This window comes from Tripterygium wilfordii, chromosome 11 (genome assembly GCF_013401445.1).
Source record: "Tripterygium wilfordii isolate XIE 37 chromosome 11, ASM1340144v1, whole genome shotgun sequence".
Classification (NCBI taxonomy): domain Eukaryota; kingdom Viridiplantae; phylum Streptophyta; class Magnoliopsida; order Celastrales; family Celastraceae; genus Tripterygium; species Tripterygium wilfordii.
The window spans coordinates 9,483,753-9,500,102 of NC_052242.1; the positions used below are offsets into that span (position 1 = coordinate 9,483,753).

The following is a 16,350-nucleotide window of genomic DNA, read 5'->3' on the forward strand; positions in this document are numbered from 1 at the left end:
TTAAAATAGACTATGAAAAAATATCAAAATACAAAATTTAAAACACAAATAACATTATTCGAGTAGAGAAAATTTTAACAAGATTTTATGTAAAAAACGCATATAAATAATAAATTTATTTTTCTCCGGCTCACCAATTCCAATCCGATCTTGGTTAGAAACCCTATCGTGCCTGGTTCGCCCAGAAGCTTCTATAGTTGTGTTCGGGAGACCCGAGTTCTTTCTACCGCACTCGGGAACGCGGACACGGACACGGACACGGACACGGACACAGACAGCTGCTACTAGTAGTGTTTTCTGTGATCAAATCCTTAGAATCCTTCTCACAGAAAACCTTTCATTGTTTAGGTTTCCACTCACATGCCTCCTGCTATGGCCCCTGACGCTTCTACTGCCCTTGCAGGTAAGTTGTTCTCTCTATGGGTGTAATATCATGGTTATATGTTGTATATTTTGATTTTTATGGGTTGGATTTATGTGAAATCGTGTAAACAGTGCACTTGTGGAGTCGCGTGCAGTCTATAGTCATCTTTGATTCACGGTTGCAGAGTGTGGAGGGATATATCTTTTGCTTTTCTAACATGAAGTGAATGTCTTCATCTTGATGCAGTGAGGGAGAAAGTTCAGCAATTTCTAAATGCTGCTTGTACTGGGAATCTTGATCATCTTAAGAGTATGTATAATTTTTTGTTTTTTAGGCCATTTAAGTTTTAGATGATATAATTCTCAATTTCTATGTTTTGTCATTGTATCCCTTCCTGATAATTTTTCTTCTTGATATTTGTTTGAGTAGAAGTAGCAAAGCAGCTTGATGATGGAAAAGATATGGCGAAAACAGTGGCGGATATTAAGGATGCAAATAAGCGAGGTGCGCTTCATTTTGCAGCGAGAGAGGGCCAGATCGACGTATGCAAGTACTTGATTGAGGAATTGAAGCTTGATGTTGACCCAAAAGATGAAAGTGGTATGGATTTTACATTTAAATCACCCTCATATTATATATACTTATTTCTTCATTCTTTTTTAAATTAACTGTTAGTTCCTTTTCTATGCGTTGAGCAGGAAACAGTTCATATAAAAATGTGATCAGAATAATTGAATATATGTTGCACATGAATTTGGCGGCCCAGTACTCACCCTTGTTCCTAACAGTGATTGAGTAAATACTTGATAAGACAATCTTTTCTCACTGCCTAAATCTTATTGATGCACATATATTTTGCCACATTCTTTTCAATCATGACGAAAGAATAAGTAAAAACGACATCTTCTTTTCTGCAAACCAGTTATCTCATAATGGTATTGCTGGAAATCCTTTTTGTGGCCATGGGGAATAGCAGCATCTGATTCCAACTTCAATGGCTTACGAAAAATATTTTTGTTACTGTATAAGTGTTTTGAGATTGGTCGGACAGATGTTTACTTTTGTCACTCTACAAAGCTTTTGTAGATTGGTTGGATCTAAGATCTGAGTTCTTTTTCAAGGTTACCAGAGGTGATTGTTATGCACTAGAAACTGTTGTATAACACTAAAATGTCAGGCTGGCTGTCAGAAACTGTGGATATCATTGAGGTTCCGGTATTCTTTCAAATTTGTTTGTGTTATTACTGGCCTCTTATCTTTTGAGGCAAACTTGATTCTAGAAACATCATTGAGGTTCCAAGTATTCTTTCAAATTTATTTGTGTTATTTGCTGGCCTCCTATCTAGCGAGACAAGGTTACTAACATCTTTTGCAAATTTGAACTCAGTATTCAAATAGCTTCCCTTTTGACATTCTCACATGCCTGTACAGAAATAATTGTCCCTAGCTTTAATGATCCATATATTTTGTCCTGAGCAACTTCTTCTTTTTTTTTTTTTTTTTTGCATTTTGTCAACAATCAAATTCTTCTTCACCATATTTGTTGTCTTTGTATCTATACACAACTAAGATACGACGTGTGACTAGCATAATCTTTTTGTCATAATTTATTGAAATTATTCATATCCTTAATGTTTACATTAGGGCCACTGGTTAATTTGTATTAAATATTGCTTGACATGTTGTTACTCTACATCTGATTCAGTTTACGTTCTCTAATTGCTTATCTATATGCAGATGAGACTCCTCTTCTTCATGCTGCCCGGCAAGGTCATACCGAGATTGCCAAATACCTTCTCGAGTGTGGTGCCAATTTTTCTATAGCTAGTGACATAGGGGCCACTGCTTTGCATCAGGCTGCAGGAATAGGTAAGGCCGCGTATGCTTTTTCAATTTGGCCTTCTTTTCTTGTCTTTTTCATTATTTTTTTGGGGGTATTCCAGTGGGGGGATTTTCTTTCTTTTTTTTTTTAATAGTGAAATCAATTAGACATTTGCTTCTACTTTTGCCCTTAGTCGACAAAAGTCTGGTCAGTTGCCTTGAATATTTTGGGAATCATCTGGGTTTGTTGTTCACTGCAATATCGCAAGGGTGCTTCTTGCTTGGAGTAACCTAAGCACGGACAAGACACAAGACATTTTTTCATCTTATCCCCATGTCTATAAGCTGAATGATCCTTTGTGAGAAAAAGCTTCTATCATCCCAAGCATAAGAAAAAAAAGGCTTCTTTCTCGCCTTGTTCTCTTCTTTTGAAGCCTTGAAAAGGAAAAAGGAGAAAGAGTCTCAGAGGTCAGGTCTGCCATATGGAATGAGAGGAATAGTAGAATATTCAATTCTAAGGACTCAAATTTTGATTCTTTTAGCGATAGGTGTTTTAGTTGCTTTAGACTTTGGTGTTCTTTTCTGTGTCACCTAGTTCTAGAGGCTCTAAGCTTCGGCTCTTTGGAGTTGCTTGTTTGGACCTTCTTGGTCCATTCAATATACTTTTCCATTAAAAACTTAAGTTGTATTCTTCCTTTGTGGCAGCATTTACTGGAACTACTTTCAAGTACTGACAATATTTTTCTGAAGAAAATCATTGGTAATGTAGATCATGATAGGAAGGTGTAGTGTGTGTGTGTGTGGAGGGTTTAGAAGATGATAGAAACTCATACATCAGAAAGATGGAGGAGTGAAGTGTTGTTTATAAGGAGGGCAAATGCCACTCCTTGACATGCCCAATAGGTTTTCACAAGAGCCCATGAAACATTGATATTGTGGAGGCCCATTGGATTACAGCCGGTCCATGGGTGCGTGCGCTCAAGGATGCGGGTTGGGCCTGTTGGACTGTTAGGGTGGGGTTTGGGCTTGGACTCTCTAGAGCCCATGAAACACTGGTATGGAGGGGTCCTTATCAATGGTATCAGAGCTGTTCGGTTCTCCGTGTGTTGGTGGGCCTATCTCCCTTTGTCTAGGTGATCCTGGATTGGGTTGGGCGTGCCACGACAGGGGCTACATGTGGATCCAGGTAGGGTATGGAGAGCTTGTAAAGCCCGTGGAGGCCTGGTGACCGAAGAGTGTGCCAACATGGGTGTTGGCTCAATAAAGCAAAGGATATTGATAGAAACTCCCACATATGAAAGATGGAGGAGTGAAGTGTTGTTTATAAGGAGGGCAAATGCCACTCCTTAACATGTCCAATAGGTTTTCACAAGAGCCCATTGGACTACAGCCGGTCCATGGGTGCGTGCGTTCAAGGATGCAGGTTGGGCCTGTTGGACTGTAAGGGTGGGGTTTGGGCTTGGACTCTCCGGAGCCCATGAAACATTGGTATGGAGGGGTCCTTATCAGAAGATGTCCTAGAAGGCCATCCTCTGCAATAGGTTCTAGTGTTATTTTTAGCTGTACAGACTATTTTCTTACAAAGATGACTGCTAAAGCCATATATTCTTGAGGTAGCATGCCTTGATAAAAGTAATTCCTTCAAATCAATGGAATTTTCCTACCAAGTGATTTGCTGTCTTCAATGCTGTCACTGAGAATATCTTTGCCTATGCTCTTCTATTTTACATTGAGTCTTTAATATATTTCATTCTCATTTTATTAATTGCTTTATACTTTTCTTCCAGGGAATATTGAATTGCTGAGATATTTGCTCTCCAGAGGAGCTGAAGTTGATTCCGAAAGTGATGCTGGGACTCCTTTGATTTGGGCTGCTGGTAACGACCAGGAAGAAGCAGTTAAAGTTTTGTTAGAGCACCAGGCAAATGTAATATTTTGAATTTTTTCTGCGTTCTTTAAAAAGTGATTTTCTTTCATCTTGTTAGAAATGTGCATGAATGAAGTGTGTGCATGTTGTGTTTGTGTGCGTTTGTGTGTATTTGATCTTTCTCTTTGTGGACCCTTTGGTCGGTGCTTTAGACAAGCTCTCATTTAGCCCCCTACTGTGTATCAAGAAAGATTTTCCTGGCCTGAGACGAGTTCATATTTCAATGCTCAAGACAAGTTCATATATTATGCTTATGGTTAGGGCAGAATCATTTACCCAATGGGTCGATTTAAAGGGTAACTTTTTGGTTGTGCTGGATACTAATGGCACTTTTCTTTCTTCTAGGCATACCTTTAACTCTATGGGGCACTGGTTCTTGCATCTGGGGCCTTCATAAATAGCTTCAGGGCTCAATGCTTGTGGTGCTACCAGCCTAGGTGGCTATTGCCAAGGCTTGCATTGTCTCATTTGGGCATAAAAGTCTTGGACAAGCATTCATAATTTCTTTTTGATGTTTATGTATCTGCCTCTTTTCAAACTTGCAAATGCTTGCAAAAGTTCTTGTAGAGTTTGCAATTACACGAGTATCTATGTGGGATGCTTTAGTGTGTTGACTAAGATTTTGTGGCCATTGAGTTGACATATGCACGATGAACTTCTTATCTAATACTGGTCAATGATAACATTGCAGTGATTTGACAATTTGTGATCTAAATTAATGATGATAGCTTTTCTACATGCTTGTGTAGGAAAGTAGTGATAACTTCAATTTTTGCATTTTGCAGAAGTGTTTTGAAAGTTAAAACATTTGCTTTAAGTTTTCTTGTGAAATCCCTAACAACATTGCATGAATGTGTATCATAGGTTGAAGGTAGTTTTGGCACATCAATGGGAATTTTCTCCACAAATTTTTTTCTTTGGCTTCACATGTGTTTCCCTTCTTTCCAATGCTGCTACTTCTCGCCTTGTCCATCTCTATAGTTTTTGTGTGTTCCTCCATTTATTGCATGGACATGTGAGGTAGTTTCCTCTCAATATAACTTAGTTATATTAGTTACCATTCATTTTTCTTTGCAGCCTAATGCTGCAACTGAAGATGATGTTACTCCATTGCTATCAGCAGTAGCGGCCGGGTCATTAGCATGCTCAAACTTGCTGGTTCAGGTTCTACATCATCCTTCGTCTTCCAATATGGATGCTACTGTATTGAATGCCGTAGTGCATGTTTATGGTTTTTCATAACATAGCTGGAAAACTGGCGCTTTTTGTTTGGAATTTTTTTTAATTTTTTCAAATATTCAATTCGTGATATTTTTTTTTTCAAAAGGTGATTGGTTTGTAAAAAATGAAACCTGTTTTATTTTCTTGGTTCATCTTTAACCTGAAAAATCAAGTTGATGAATGATTTGTATCAGACAAAGGGTTACTACTTTATTGATTGACTGGGCTTTAGTTTCAGGTACTGATAGTGGAGATGGTAGTGAGTTGAGATTGTGAGATAATGCAGAAGATGGTGTTGAAAATGAAAGTATCTGCTTATTCCTTCATTGAAAATAAAAAATGTGAAAAGTACTTACTTTCCACCTCGAGTAAACAGGAGCCAATTTTGAAAAATACTCTCTGGAAAATGAACAATCTTTTTCTTTTTCTTGTTTCTTTTTTTTTTAAAAAACTTTTTCTTTTCCTGTGAAATGAAAGTAAAAAGTGCCTTGTCAAATCTGAATGTTTTCATCACCAACTCTTGCATTTTCTTGTATGCAGGCAGGTGCCAACGTTAATATTATTGCTGGTGGTGCCACCCCATTGCATATTGCCACTGATAATGGGAATCTTGAACTTATAAACTGTTTACTTAAAGCTGGAGCTGATCCTAATGCCATGGATGAGGTAAAATGATGATGACATTTGCTTGCTTTCAGCCTTATTGCTTCTCGATGTTTGTCTGTGTGTTTCCTTGTTCGAGTGTGTTATCTGTCATTTGCAGACAAATTCAACCTTCTGGGTATGATAAATTTAAGAGGAAAACATTCGCTAATTCATGTTGTTGTTATTGATCTTGGGCCTTGAAGTAAAAGCAGAACTGTAGAAATTGTATCATTTTACCTGCCTAATTTTTGTCTTGCAAACTTTTATTCGCTAACTACTATGTGTTTATATTTCTTACTGTATTTGGTAGTCTCAATTCTTTCATTCCCGTGGCAACTGGAACGCTCAAATTTTTAAATCACAGAAATTACCGGCGGAATGATCAATATCCTAGTGGTGTTAGGGTTAAGTTAATCTGTCGTTTTTTCGGTGTCAGGTCGGTGAGAAGGCAATACAAGTTGCTGCTGCAAAAGGCAATCGTGCAGCTGTTGAGATCCTTTTTCTTTTGACGTCAAAAGTTGACAGTATTCCAGAGTGGACAGTCGATGGACTTCTCGAACATATGCAATCTGAAACTAGCAAACAGGTAATGATATCCATACGTTCTCTGTCCGTACCTAGTAGATGAAATTAAGCTCGTAAATACTGTCCTTTTGTTTTTTGAGGTGTGCACTGCAAATTGTCTTGAATTTTTATGAAAATAATTCCCCTGCTAATTTTCAAATTTTCTGCAGTTCTGTTTTGTGCTTCATATTTAACATGCCACCTTGATGTAGGTGGGTGATAATGATTTCGTTCTATGCCCATAGAAATAGCATAGTAATGTCACTATATCTGCTCAAGGAAGAAATATAATTTGTGTTCTGAAAAGATTTTGAAAATATGGGTTTAAAAAGGAGGGAAAAATTATAGCACTAGGAAAGTGCATGAATGATATGTATCGGGCACCTATCATCTCTATCGGACAGTTATGATTGATTAATCACACAAATACTTAAAAGTCACTTGAATATGCAGTGGGCAGCATCCTGGTTATTAAGTTGCCTACATGCTAAACCTATGAAAACTAATAGTAAGGGTATTGGCGGAATTACAAGCTATGTTGGAATTTCGAATCTTATAATATTTATAATTGTTTTCCCTTTGGTTATTTTCCTAAGTCTAGTCATAGTTATAATTGGAGTCATTAGTTTACTTTTAGGAATCCTAGTTTTATTTGAAGGAATTTTTTTTGTTATTAGGATTACTAGGAGTCTATATATGTGGATGTAAGTCATGAATGAATAATAATTGAGAGTTTTTATGCAAAGTTGATTTAGGAGAGATTCCTTACTCATGCTGTGAGAGGGTGAGAGGGGAATGTGAGTTTATCCAACCCTACTTGAGAGATTCAGGTTTTCAACTTGGAAGTTTAATTTTCTATTCTTGTTCGCTGAAAGTTCTGTTTCAGTTTTAAGGAATCAAGAAATTGAGAATTTTTGTCCTAGGGTTCTTGATTTTGGGATTAGTTTGAGATTAGGATTCTTGGTTGCTCAATCCTACACAAAAATTTACATTGGTAGTTCCAAAAACTACATCAGTTTTTGATGTCAATAATATGTCCATAGCCGTTGCTAGTCATGGCACAAAGATGTCATAATGAATGGCCAATACAATTTCTGCTGTAATCCTAACTCAGTCCTTTTCACATTTCATCCTGAACAAATCCGAATCTACAACTTGCTGGTTACTGTCATATTTTGACTGAAAGTCATAACGTAACCTAGATATTTGTTTTTACATTTCTGGAAAATTTTTGCAGGAAGAAACAACAAAAGAGATTGAAGTTAAAGCCCCAGAAGATAAGGAAGTCTTAAAGACGAATCTTCCTGTGGTAATTTTCTTTTATTTATTTATTTTTTAACTTTGAAGCTCTCTTGCTACTTATGAATTTCTTTTGCTTGGACTTCTGCATCAAAGTCCCTCATAAGCTGTTACTACTCTTTTTAACTACCTCAGAGAGAGTAGAAATTTCATGAATCTCATGTGCATTTGTAGAAGTTACAGAATCGGTCTCTTGGTTCTACCTTGTAAATCAGCTGTCCATCCAAAGAAGATAGCTGATTCTAATTTCTTTGGTGGGTGGTAGCTGATTCTACCTTCTTGGTGGGTTGAACGTTATATTATGTTTATGTTCGTGGACAGATATGAAGAAAGTTATCGTTTCTGAAGAAGTATTTATTCAATTCATAAGGTTTGAGTTGGCATAAATTTATTTTTGTGTATCTTGGCTGCTCCTTAGAAACCCATGTTGGTGGTAGAGCTTGATTTTTCCCCTCTTTCAATGCTTTGTCTCGGAACACGGAATAATATCTATGGACTTTGATCCCTGTACTTGTTATTAATTTGGGTGATTAATGATGCTTAAGATAAAACTGGTTGTTTAAATGTCAATGCACTCTTTGAATTGACTCTCATCTCAGATGAATGCTTGAAATTTGAGTGTTTTAAGTTTTGCTGGATTATAATATTTTCCACATATTTGAGTTTTAAATAAATATGGGGCTTATGCTTTTTCCAATGTTTTGTTTTGGGGTAGGTTGCAACTGCTCTAATTATTTTAGCATTCTTAAATACTAACGTAGAAGTTAATAAAACTGTTTAGAGAGTGTGATTCACTGCCACAAATGTCTATGAACTGTCAGGTGTCACCTGAAGCAAAGAAGAAAGCTGCAGAAGCAAAAGCAAGAGGACATGAGGCATTCAATAGACAGGATTATTATATGGCTATAGATGCTTATACACAAGTATGTATTTCATCTCAACTTTATCAAAACTTGAGACTACTCTCTTTTCCAATTTTAGGTGTTGGGTCTTTATAGTGTTATTTTGTTGAACAAAATTAATTTCATTTGCGGATATTGCAATCAGGAAACTTTCAATTGCGATGCATGCAGAAGCAACAAAAGAAAACATTATGTATAAATCTTATCTTTCTGCCAAGTGCCAAACTTGAATTGAACAATGATTTATATCCTTTGCTTGCATAGATGGCCTCTCAGTGTCGATCAGTTAATGTTATAGAAAGTTTGTAACATGTAGTTAAGACCTTACAATTACATCCTTCATTTACTCAAGACATTCAGAACTTTTTTCTGTTCTATTCTCAGTAAACTCATCAGCCACTATGCTCTCCATCTGAACCTTGCTCACTCTGACCATAAGAGATTTTAAACCTTGAATAGCATGAAACATTTTCCAATGGAATACTAATTTAATCATCACAAGCAATCAGAAGTTGAACGATCTGTCCCATTCAGGCATAGTTTGGGAAATTCCTCTTTCCAAACCTAGGTAATCGCTACTTCTGAACATTTTCAACAAGAATCTGTTGGCAATAACTTCTCTCCATCCCCGAGTTTGAAATGCATTCCTAAACTTTGGACTACTTGTTATTCTCAAAACTAATGGTAATAGCATAAGACCCCTTCTCATCTCCTCAAACTCATTATGTTGATTTGGTCATTTGACCCATTTTTAACTGTGGTAGCTAGTCTTTTATGGGAATTGATGTCTGATGAGATATAAAAGCCATTTACTATGTTGATTTAGTCTGCAAGCTGTATATGGGATTTGATCTTCAAAATTCATTGAGGGAATAGGATGGCAGTTTCAAGATAAGAGGCTACACACCTACACCCCAATGGATATTGAAGGATTGTCATCATCTCTTCTGGTTATTTTATCACCTCCATTTGCAGCTGGATATAGTTGCCAACTTTCTACCTGTTCATTGCAATTTTCTAAATATTAATTTCCCACCAAATTTGGTGAGCTTTCTGGACTTCAACTGAATATTTGAATTCTTTTGCACTTACAGGGAAGTGATTTGGACCCCACAGATGCCACCTTACTCTCTAATAGAAGCCTTTGTTGGATACGTTTAGGACAAGCTGAGCATGCCTTGGTGGATGCAAAGGCTTGCAGAGCATTAAAACCTGATTGGCCAAAAGCTTGCTACCGAGAAGGTGCAGCGTTGCGTTTATTACAGGCATGCTCTTGTCCTTACTTGTATGATACAGAAAACATAGGTTAATTTTTTCCCTGAATTATTTTACTTATCTTTAAATTGCAGAAGTTTGATGAAGCTGCCAATGCTTTCTATGAAGGTGTAACGCTTGACCCAGAAAATAAGGCGCTTGTGGATGCTTTTAGGTTTGTAGTCACACATCCTTAATTTTTGGCTTTACATCCCAGATAGTTTTAAGTCTTGGTCTTGGTATAGCTGTTGTGCACGTTCTAGAAATTTGTTAGTTGTGCTAAATCAACTCTTCAAATCCGGGCTCAAGGTTAATAGCACTTTTGGTCACTGAATAATATGACCCACTTCAACTCGGTCACTTATTTTTCAAACGTTTCAACTTAGGTATCGAAAATTTAAAATTGTTCAAACTTAGTCACGTGGGCAGATTCTAGACCTTTCGGACAGTGAAAATGCTTAGATGGCATTAAAAGTATCAAATAATTAATTTTTATATTATGTGGCAATGATGTGGAATTTTATAAAAAAAAGCTAAACCCTAAGAGTGTGTTTGGATTGAGGGATTTGGAGGGGAGGGGAGGGAAGGAAAGGGGTAATAATTTTCCCTCTCTCATGTTTGGATAGATAAAAAAGAAAGGAAAGAAAATTAGTTTAATTTACTAATTTATCTATATTTTTTTATGTTAAGAGTGTGATGTATAAGGGTAAAATAGGGATTTAACATATAAATAACTTTAAGTCATCGCTTCCCTCCAAATGACTCCATTTTGAGGAGGACGAATTTTGACAAAAATTTAATGAAATCTTCCCTCCCATTCCTTCCAGATCCCTTCCCTTAATTTTTTCTTTAACTATTCAAACAAGGGAATTGGAAGGAAGCTCCCTTTCTCTTCTCTTTTCTTCCCTCCAAATCCCTCAATCCAAACACACTCTAAATTTCCAATCCTCTCCTCCTCCAACCTCTCCTCCTCCTCTCCAGCAAAATCAGTTGAATTTGACTTTTTAATGCCACATCACCGGTTTGACCGACTGAAAAGCCAGAAAACTGTCCGTGTGATGACTTTGAAACAAATTTAAATTTCGATACTTAACTTGAAACGTTTGAAAAATGGGTGGCCAAGTTGGAGTGGGTCAAATTATTCAGTGATCAAAAGTGCTATTACCCCCTTAAAATCCATATTCTGACATCTAATTTACTGCTCATCATCACTCTGCAATTGCTAGATCAAGTAGTTGATGATTGCCCTAGGTTTTGAAAGAGTAAAAATGGTCTGGAAGTTATTCAGTAGTAATTTTACAATCCTATGGGATTTCATTTGGCAAAGAGTTCATTTGTTCTTAGGGTTGATGGGACACACTACGGCTGAGATACTATAACATTTTTGTACACGAAAGTTGAAATATCTGGAGGACTTTTGTTTACAATTTAAGAGAGATTTGCATTACTCACCAGTCCATGATTGTTTTGCACAGGTGCATTCTCAATTTATATTTGCTTATTAGGTGGTCCAGGAATATTCTGATTCTCTGTTAGATTGTGGCTGCATGTTTAGGGTATAGAAAGTAGTCTTGGATTCGTCTCCTGTGTTGATGACTATGGCAAAGCCAATATTGTGTGGAGTATGGATATGTCTAGAGCTGCATGCCTTTGATTTTCTGAACCGTGAATTGAATAACTAAATTATGTGGGAGCTTTTATAATGTCATATTGTAGGAGTTAATAACTTTTTAGAATGTAGTCTCCTACGCACCCTATGTTTGCCATATTTGCAGCGAAGCTGTTGAAGCTGGGAGGAAGTTTCATGGCACAGATAAGGGAAAATCATAGTTTGTGTTTTGTCAACTCCGCAAATCAGATATAAGCATAGAACTGGAACCAGACTAGTTTGTCTTGCGATAGCTGTATTTTTTTTCTTGGGGGGGGTTTTGGGGTTGTACTTGATAAGTAATTTACTGGAAAACTTAAATGATGATGACATTCAGTTTGGTCAGTGAATTTAATTTGATGTTTGTTGGGGTTTAATGAAGAGAAAAGTTTCCTGCATTTCTTGTTTCCTAATCTGTCCGACTCTTGAAAGTGCTAACTAGTTTGGGATAGAGCAAGTATCAACTATTATTCAAACGAGCTAATTTGGGGAACACATACAAAAAGTTTCCTGCCTTTGAATGAAATATTACGTTCTTTTTTCAGTAAAAAAATATATTTTTTAGTAAAATACAATCCAAAAAAACAATGGATTTTCGTAGTTTTCAGTCTTTTAGATGTTATTTACATTGCTTTCAACAACAAAGTAATTAAGATGGCCATGAAAAACAAATTAATAATGTGTCTTGTTGGAAAGCATTTTACGAACATATATTAGTTGTTTAAAACAATAAAATAGAATATATATTATTGTCACATCGATAGTGCTCTTGTATATTTGACCGTGGAAGGATTTCTTCTAACTTCAGAAGGAATGTGATTTGGGTTTCTGATTGATGTGCAGCTGTTGAAAATATGTTTGAGCCAACAAAATCCCCTATTTGCAACTTTTCATACAGCATCCTTTGCACAATCCTGATTTCAAGCAATCGTCTCTTAGATTTCATATTAACTAGCACCGGATTTATCTGTAAAATGAACAAACATTAATTTAAAATTTTCTTGCCCTTGCCGCATGTCCTCTGGAGATTGGTTGATCATTGCCAATTACGGATCCCACATTGTCACGTCTCAGCAGATGACTAGAGGTCAACAATGCCCCTTCCAAATCTTCCTCTTATTTTAAAGAGAATGATTTGGATTTTGAATTTTTGAACCAACCCTTAATTGCGTAACTCTTCAAATTTCGAATCGATTCTCTGGCCAATCAGTGAAGAGACGCGCTGCTAACTGATTTTACATAGACTATGCAGTAATTACATTGTTTTCAAATAATTGTTTTCAAAATCAATGTAATTTCAATAAAATACATAAAACGACCCAATTTTTAGTCTATAATCTCTCTTTTTTTTAGTACAAGTACAGATACAATATACGACACATCACCAGATCAAGCCTAGAAAAGTACAGGTGTCAGCAGATACAAACCAAGCCCACACAGGGGTAGACTACAGGTGTCAACAGACACAAACCAAGCCCACACAGGGGCAGACTAAACTCACACACCTCCTTATAAATATTTAAAAGGTGACACACCACCAGATCAAGCCTAGAAAAGTAAGCCCACACAGGGGCAGACTAAGCCCACACACCTTATAAATATTTAAAAGGCGACACACCACCAGATCTAGCCTAGAAAAGTACAGGTGTCAGTAAACACAAACCAAACCCACACAGGGGCAGACTACAGGTGTCAGCAGACACAAACCAAGCCCACACAGGAGCAGACTAAGCCCACACACCTCCTTATAAATATTTAAAAGGAGGTGAGACTAGAACTCATGAGCTGAAGTCAGAGACATGTAAAGTTATTACCACTCAATCAACGGCTCATTTGCTAGTACAATCCAGGAAGGTGTAGCAATAGACCTCTTAACTTTTATTTACCCACACCCAAGAACTGTGCCTAACACAACTTTTATTTATTTCACGATTGTTAATATTGGTAAAAAAAAAAGGGGTCGGATTGAATTTGTGCCTTGACACATGACTTTTATTTATTTCACGATTGTTAATATTGGTAAAAAAAAAGGTTTCGGATTGAATTTGTGCCTTGACACGCTTGAAAGTGTGTCAATTCGTGTGGGGCCAAGTGTGGCTAGTAGAGGTTGGCACAAAATAGAACACTACATGATATTATAATTGTGCACGTCTGATGCAATGAAAAATTGGAAGCACTACATATCTCTCAAGTTCATTGTTTTTTGGTTTGTTGTAGTCATGAAGGAATTATCCTAGGGGATAATTCCCCAACAAAGATAATATCCCCGCATCCCCCTCTAAAAACCATGATCTCATGGTGATAGAAAAGTGAGTATCCAAATTGCATCTAGCCTAGGAAAATCCCCCACATATAGAATTCAAAAATGTGTCTACACATAGTATCCCATTTTGATTCGGACCGAACAAGCGCACAAGTGATTCACAAACCTATTACGCAGCGCAACCCATAAATTTACCAAACATGACAAAAAAATAAATTATTTACCAAACATTACCATCATATTTGCTCATATTGATTAGTTTTAAATACAACACAACACAAGATAGTAAGATACAGAGACTTTACGGTATTAGATATATGCTAATACCACTAGTACAAGTCCTTCAACGGCATTATTTATTAGCAAGACCAAAAGGCATTGGTCACATACATTTACGCCAACCACAAAGGCAGGATTTTTAGTACTAGTGTTGATCCATAATAGAAAGTAGAGGTTCAAAACCGTCGCCACAATTGACAAATGCATAGTCCACCATTAGATGTCCTTGCTGATTACCCACTCCATCTGTGTCCAATCTGTTAAACACACCCACATCCAAATCTAACCCTCCATTGCTACACTGATCCACAATCCTCACCGTTGTTTGAGCTCGGGTCCTCCTATTTGTTACCTAATTAAACACAAACAAATAAATAAATTATTACATTAAATTAATTCCTATTCAATTATTATACTTTAGTTCTAGAGCTTACTGATTTCTACCCTTGAATTAATTTGTGTTGCTGACCCTAATATTATTGGAGATAAGGATTTTGATACAATGAATGAGGAATAGAATAAGAAAAATAAATTATTAATTAAATTGATGGGATAAGAGCTAGATTATCTTGGCAATTCTTGTAATAGACTCAAAAGCTGTGCCGCGTGTAAGAGAATCATAACCTACAATGATTTTTTAAAAGAAAGTTGAAATGTGTACATAAGTCTACTTAATTTAAAATGATTTTAATAAAAATGCTTATAATAAAAGAATAGAATAAATATAATGAAGCAAGTAAACTAGCTAGGATATGTCTAATTTTAAAATTATTTCCATACATAATCATTTTAAAGTTTAAAAATAAGGTGAAAGAACTTCAATTTAAAATTTAATTATTAATTCACTTTACATAATTTTACACCAAAAAATGAATTGAATAATAAAGAATTGGGGCATATCCCAATCTCCTTTTTGGTCCATAAAAATCTCTCATTTTATATATAGATATTCTTGTACTAAATACTCAATTCCATAAATTAATTATTGAAAGCGTAACTATTTTATAGATTCATGTAACCCATCCTTATTTAAGCTGTATAATTATGAAATATTCACACTGCAAAAAAAAAAAAAAAAAAAAAAAAATTATGGAGTAGAGTATTCTCTTACCCTCAAGCACTTTCCACAAGAAGCCTGGCCGCGCGGTCCAACTGGGCCACAGAAGGCGGTCCAACCGTACTTCTTACGCCATGCGAGGGGCTTGCTAGCATCCCAAGTTGAGCAATATGCACTCACCGCCATCAAGTCCCAGCCATGTTGTTCTGGATTGTACAAATGATAGGTTGCTCTAATGTTGGAGGCGCTTTGGCCAACACCACCTCCTTGGCAATTACTTTGACAGTTGTTGGAAGGAGAACAGTATTCATCAGTGCTTCCACAATAACCATGTTGGCTACAACACAGGTTGTTTTGGCATAGCGTCCCCCCAGCTTGACTCCCACACTGTTGTGCAGTGGCTCCAGCTGCTGCTACATATAACAAGAACAACACATATGCACCTCCCATCTTTCCCATTTTGTGTATTGATTTTGTGAAATTGTTCTACATTTGGTGGCTATATATAGATCAATAGGGTACTCGTCTCCTGACAAAAAAAAGGGGTACTCATCTTTAATTACCGAACTACCCTTTTGTTTTAAAGATAAAAAATGTTGGGGATCCCAATAAATGAGATCATTTGTTGGGATCCCTATTACTTTTGTTTAAAGATAGAGAGGAAAAAGTCACAAGAGTAGTTTTCAAGGAAGCGTATGGTTTGAGTTGGATTGGATTGGAGGTTCGAGTTTAAAACAGTAACGATAGGGATCTCCATAATTGATATCTCAGTTATCCCAATTATTAAGTTGTACACACGAGATTTTATAAGTATCATGTGGAATATATGAAGTTCATGAATTCACTTAAATCCTATGTATCTAAGTCAGTAATTGAGATAACTGAAATCTCAACTGCGAGTTTATCTTTTTCGAGAACCCTTTTATCTCACCACAAGGGTTTATTATCTCTACAAGATGAGGTGTCGAGGATTTGTTGTAAATAAAATTACAGTAACTCCCGTTGTAGCAATTTTGAGTATCTATATTATTTTTAAAAATAACAAAAAAATTATATGTCTGTAGTATTTTGTTTAAAGAATCCAACGATATATTTTTTGTTAGAAA

The 16,350-nt window shown here is 36.3% G+C and overlaps 2 protein-coding genes across 5 annotated transcripts; one reads left to right on the top strand and one right to left on the bottom strand.

The window, feature by feature from the left end:
* Positions 1-173: 173 nt before the first annotated feature.
* LOC120009773 (ankyrin-1) lies at positions 174-12,043 on the top strand. Of its 4 annotated transcripts, none has more exons than XM_038860469.1 (13): positions 175-403; positions 611-673; positions 794-964; positions 2,102-2,233; positions 3,973-4,112; positions 5,190-5,276; positions 5,874-5,999; positions 6,415-6,564; positions 7,780-7,851; positions 8,663-8,764; positions 9,838-10,008; positions 10,127-10,172; positions 11,773-12,043. In XM_038860469.1, exons 1-12 carry the CDS (start codon positions 361-363, stop codon positions 10,130-10,132), a joined length of 1,263 nt encoding a protein of 420 aa, XP_038716397.1. In that variant the 5' UTR covers positions 175-360; the 3' UTR covers positions 10,133-10,172; positions 11,773-12,043. The 4 variants fall into 4 exon arrangements, with proteins under 4 accessions (XP_038716396.1, XP_038716397.1, XP_038716398.1 ...); XM_038860470.1 differs by having other exon boundaries at positions 176-403; positions 496-673; positions 10,093-10,172; XM_038860467.1 differs by having other exon boundaries at positions 176-403; positions 10,093-10,172.
* Positions 12,044-14,124: 2,081 nt separating this feature from the next.
* LOC120009861 (pathogenesis-related protein PR-4) lies at positions 14,125-15,726 on the bottom strand. The gene is made up of 2 exons (XM_038860587.1): positions 15,299-15,726; positions 14,125-14,539 (listed from the first exon to the last, which is right to left on the bottom strand). The coding sequence occupies exons 1-2, from the start codon at positions 15,701-15,703 to the stop codon at positions 14,333-14,335; spliced, it is 612 nt and encodes a 203-aa protein (XP_038716515.1). The 5' UTR covers positions 15,704-15,726; the 3' UTR covers positions 14,125-14,332.
* Positions 15,727-16,350: the final 624 nt, after the last annotated feature.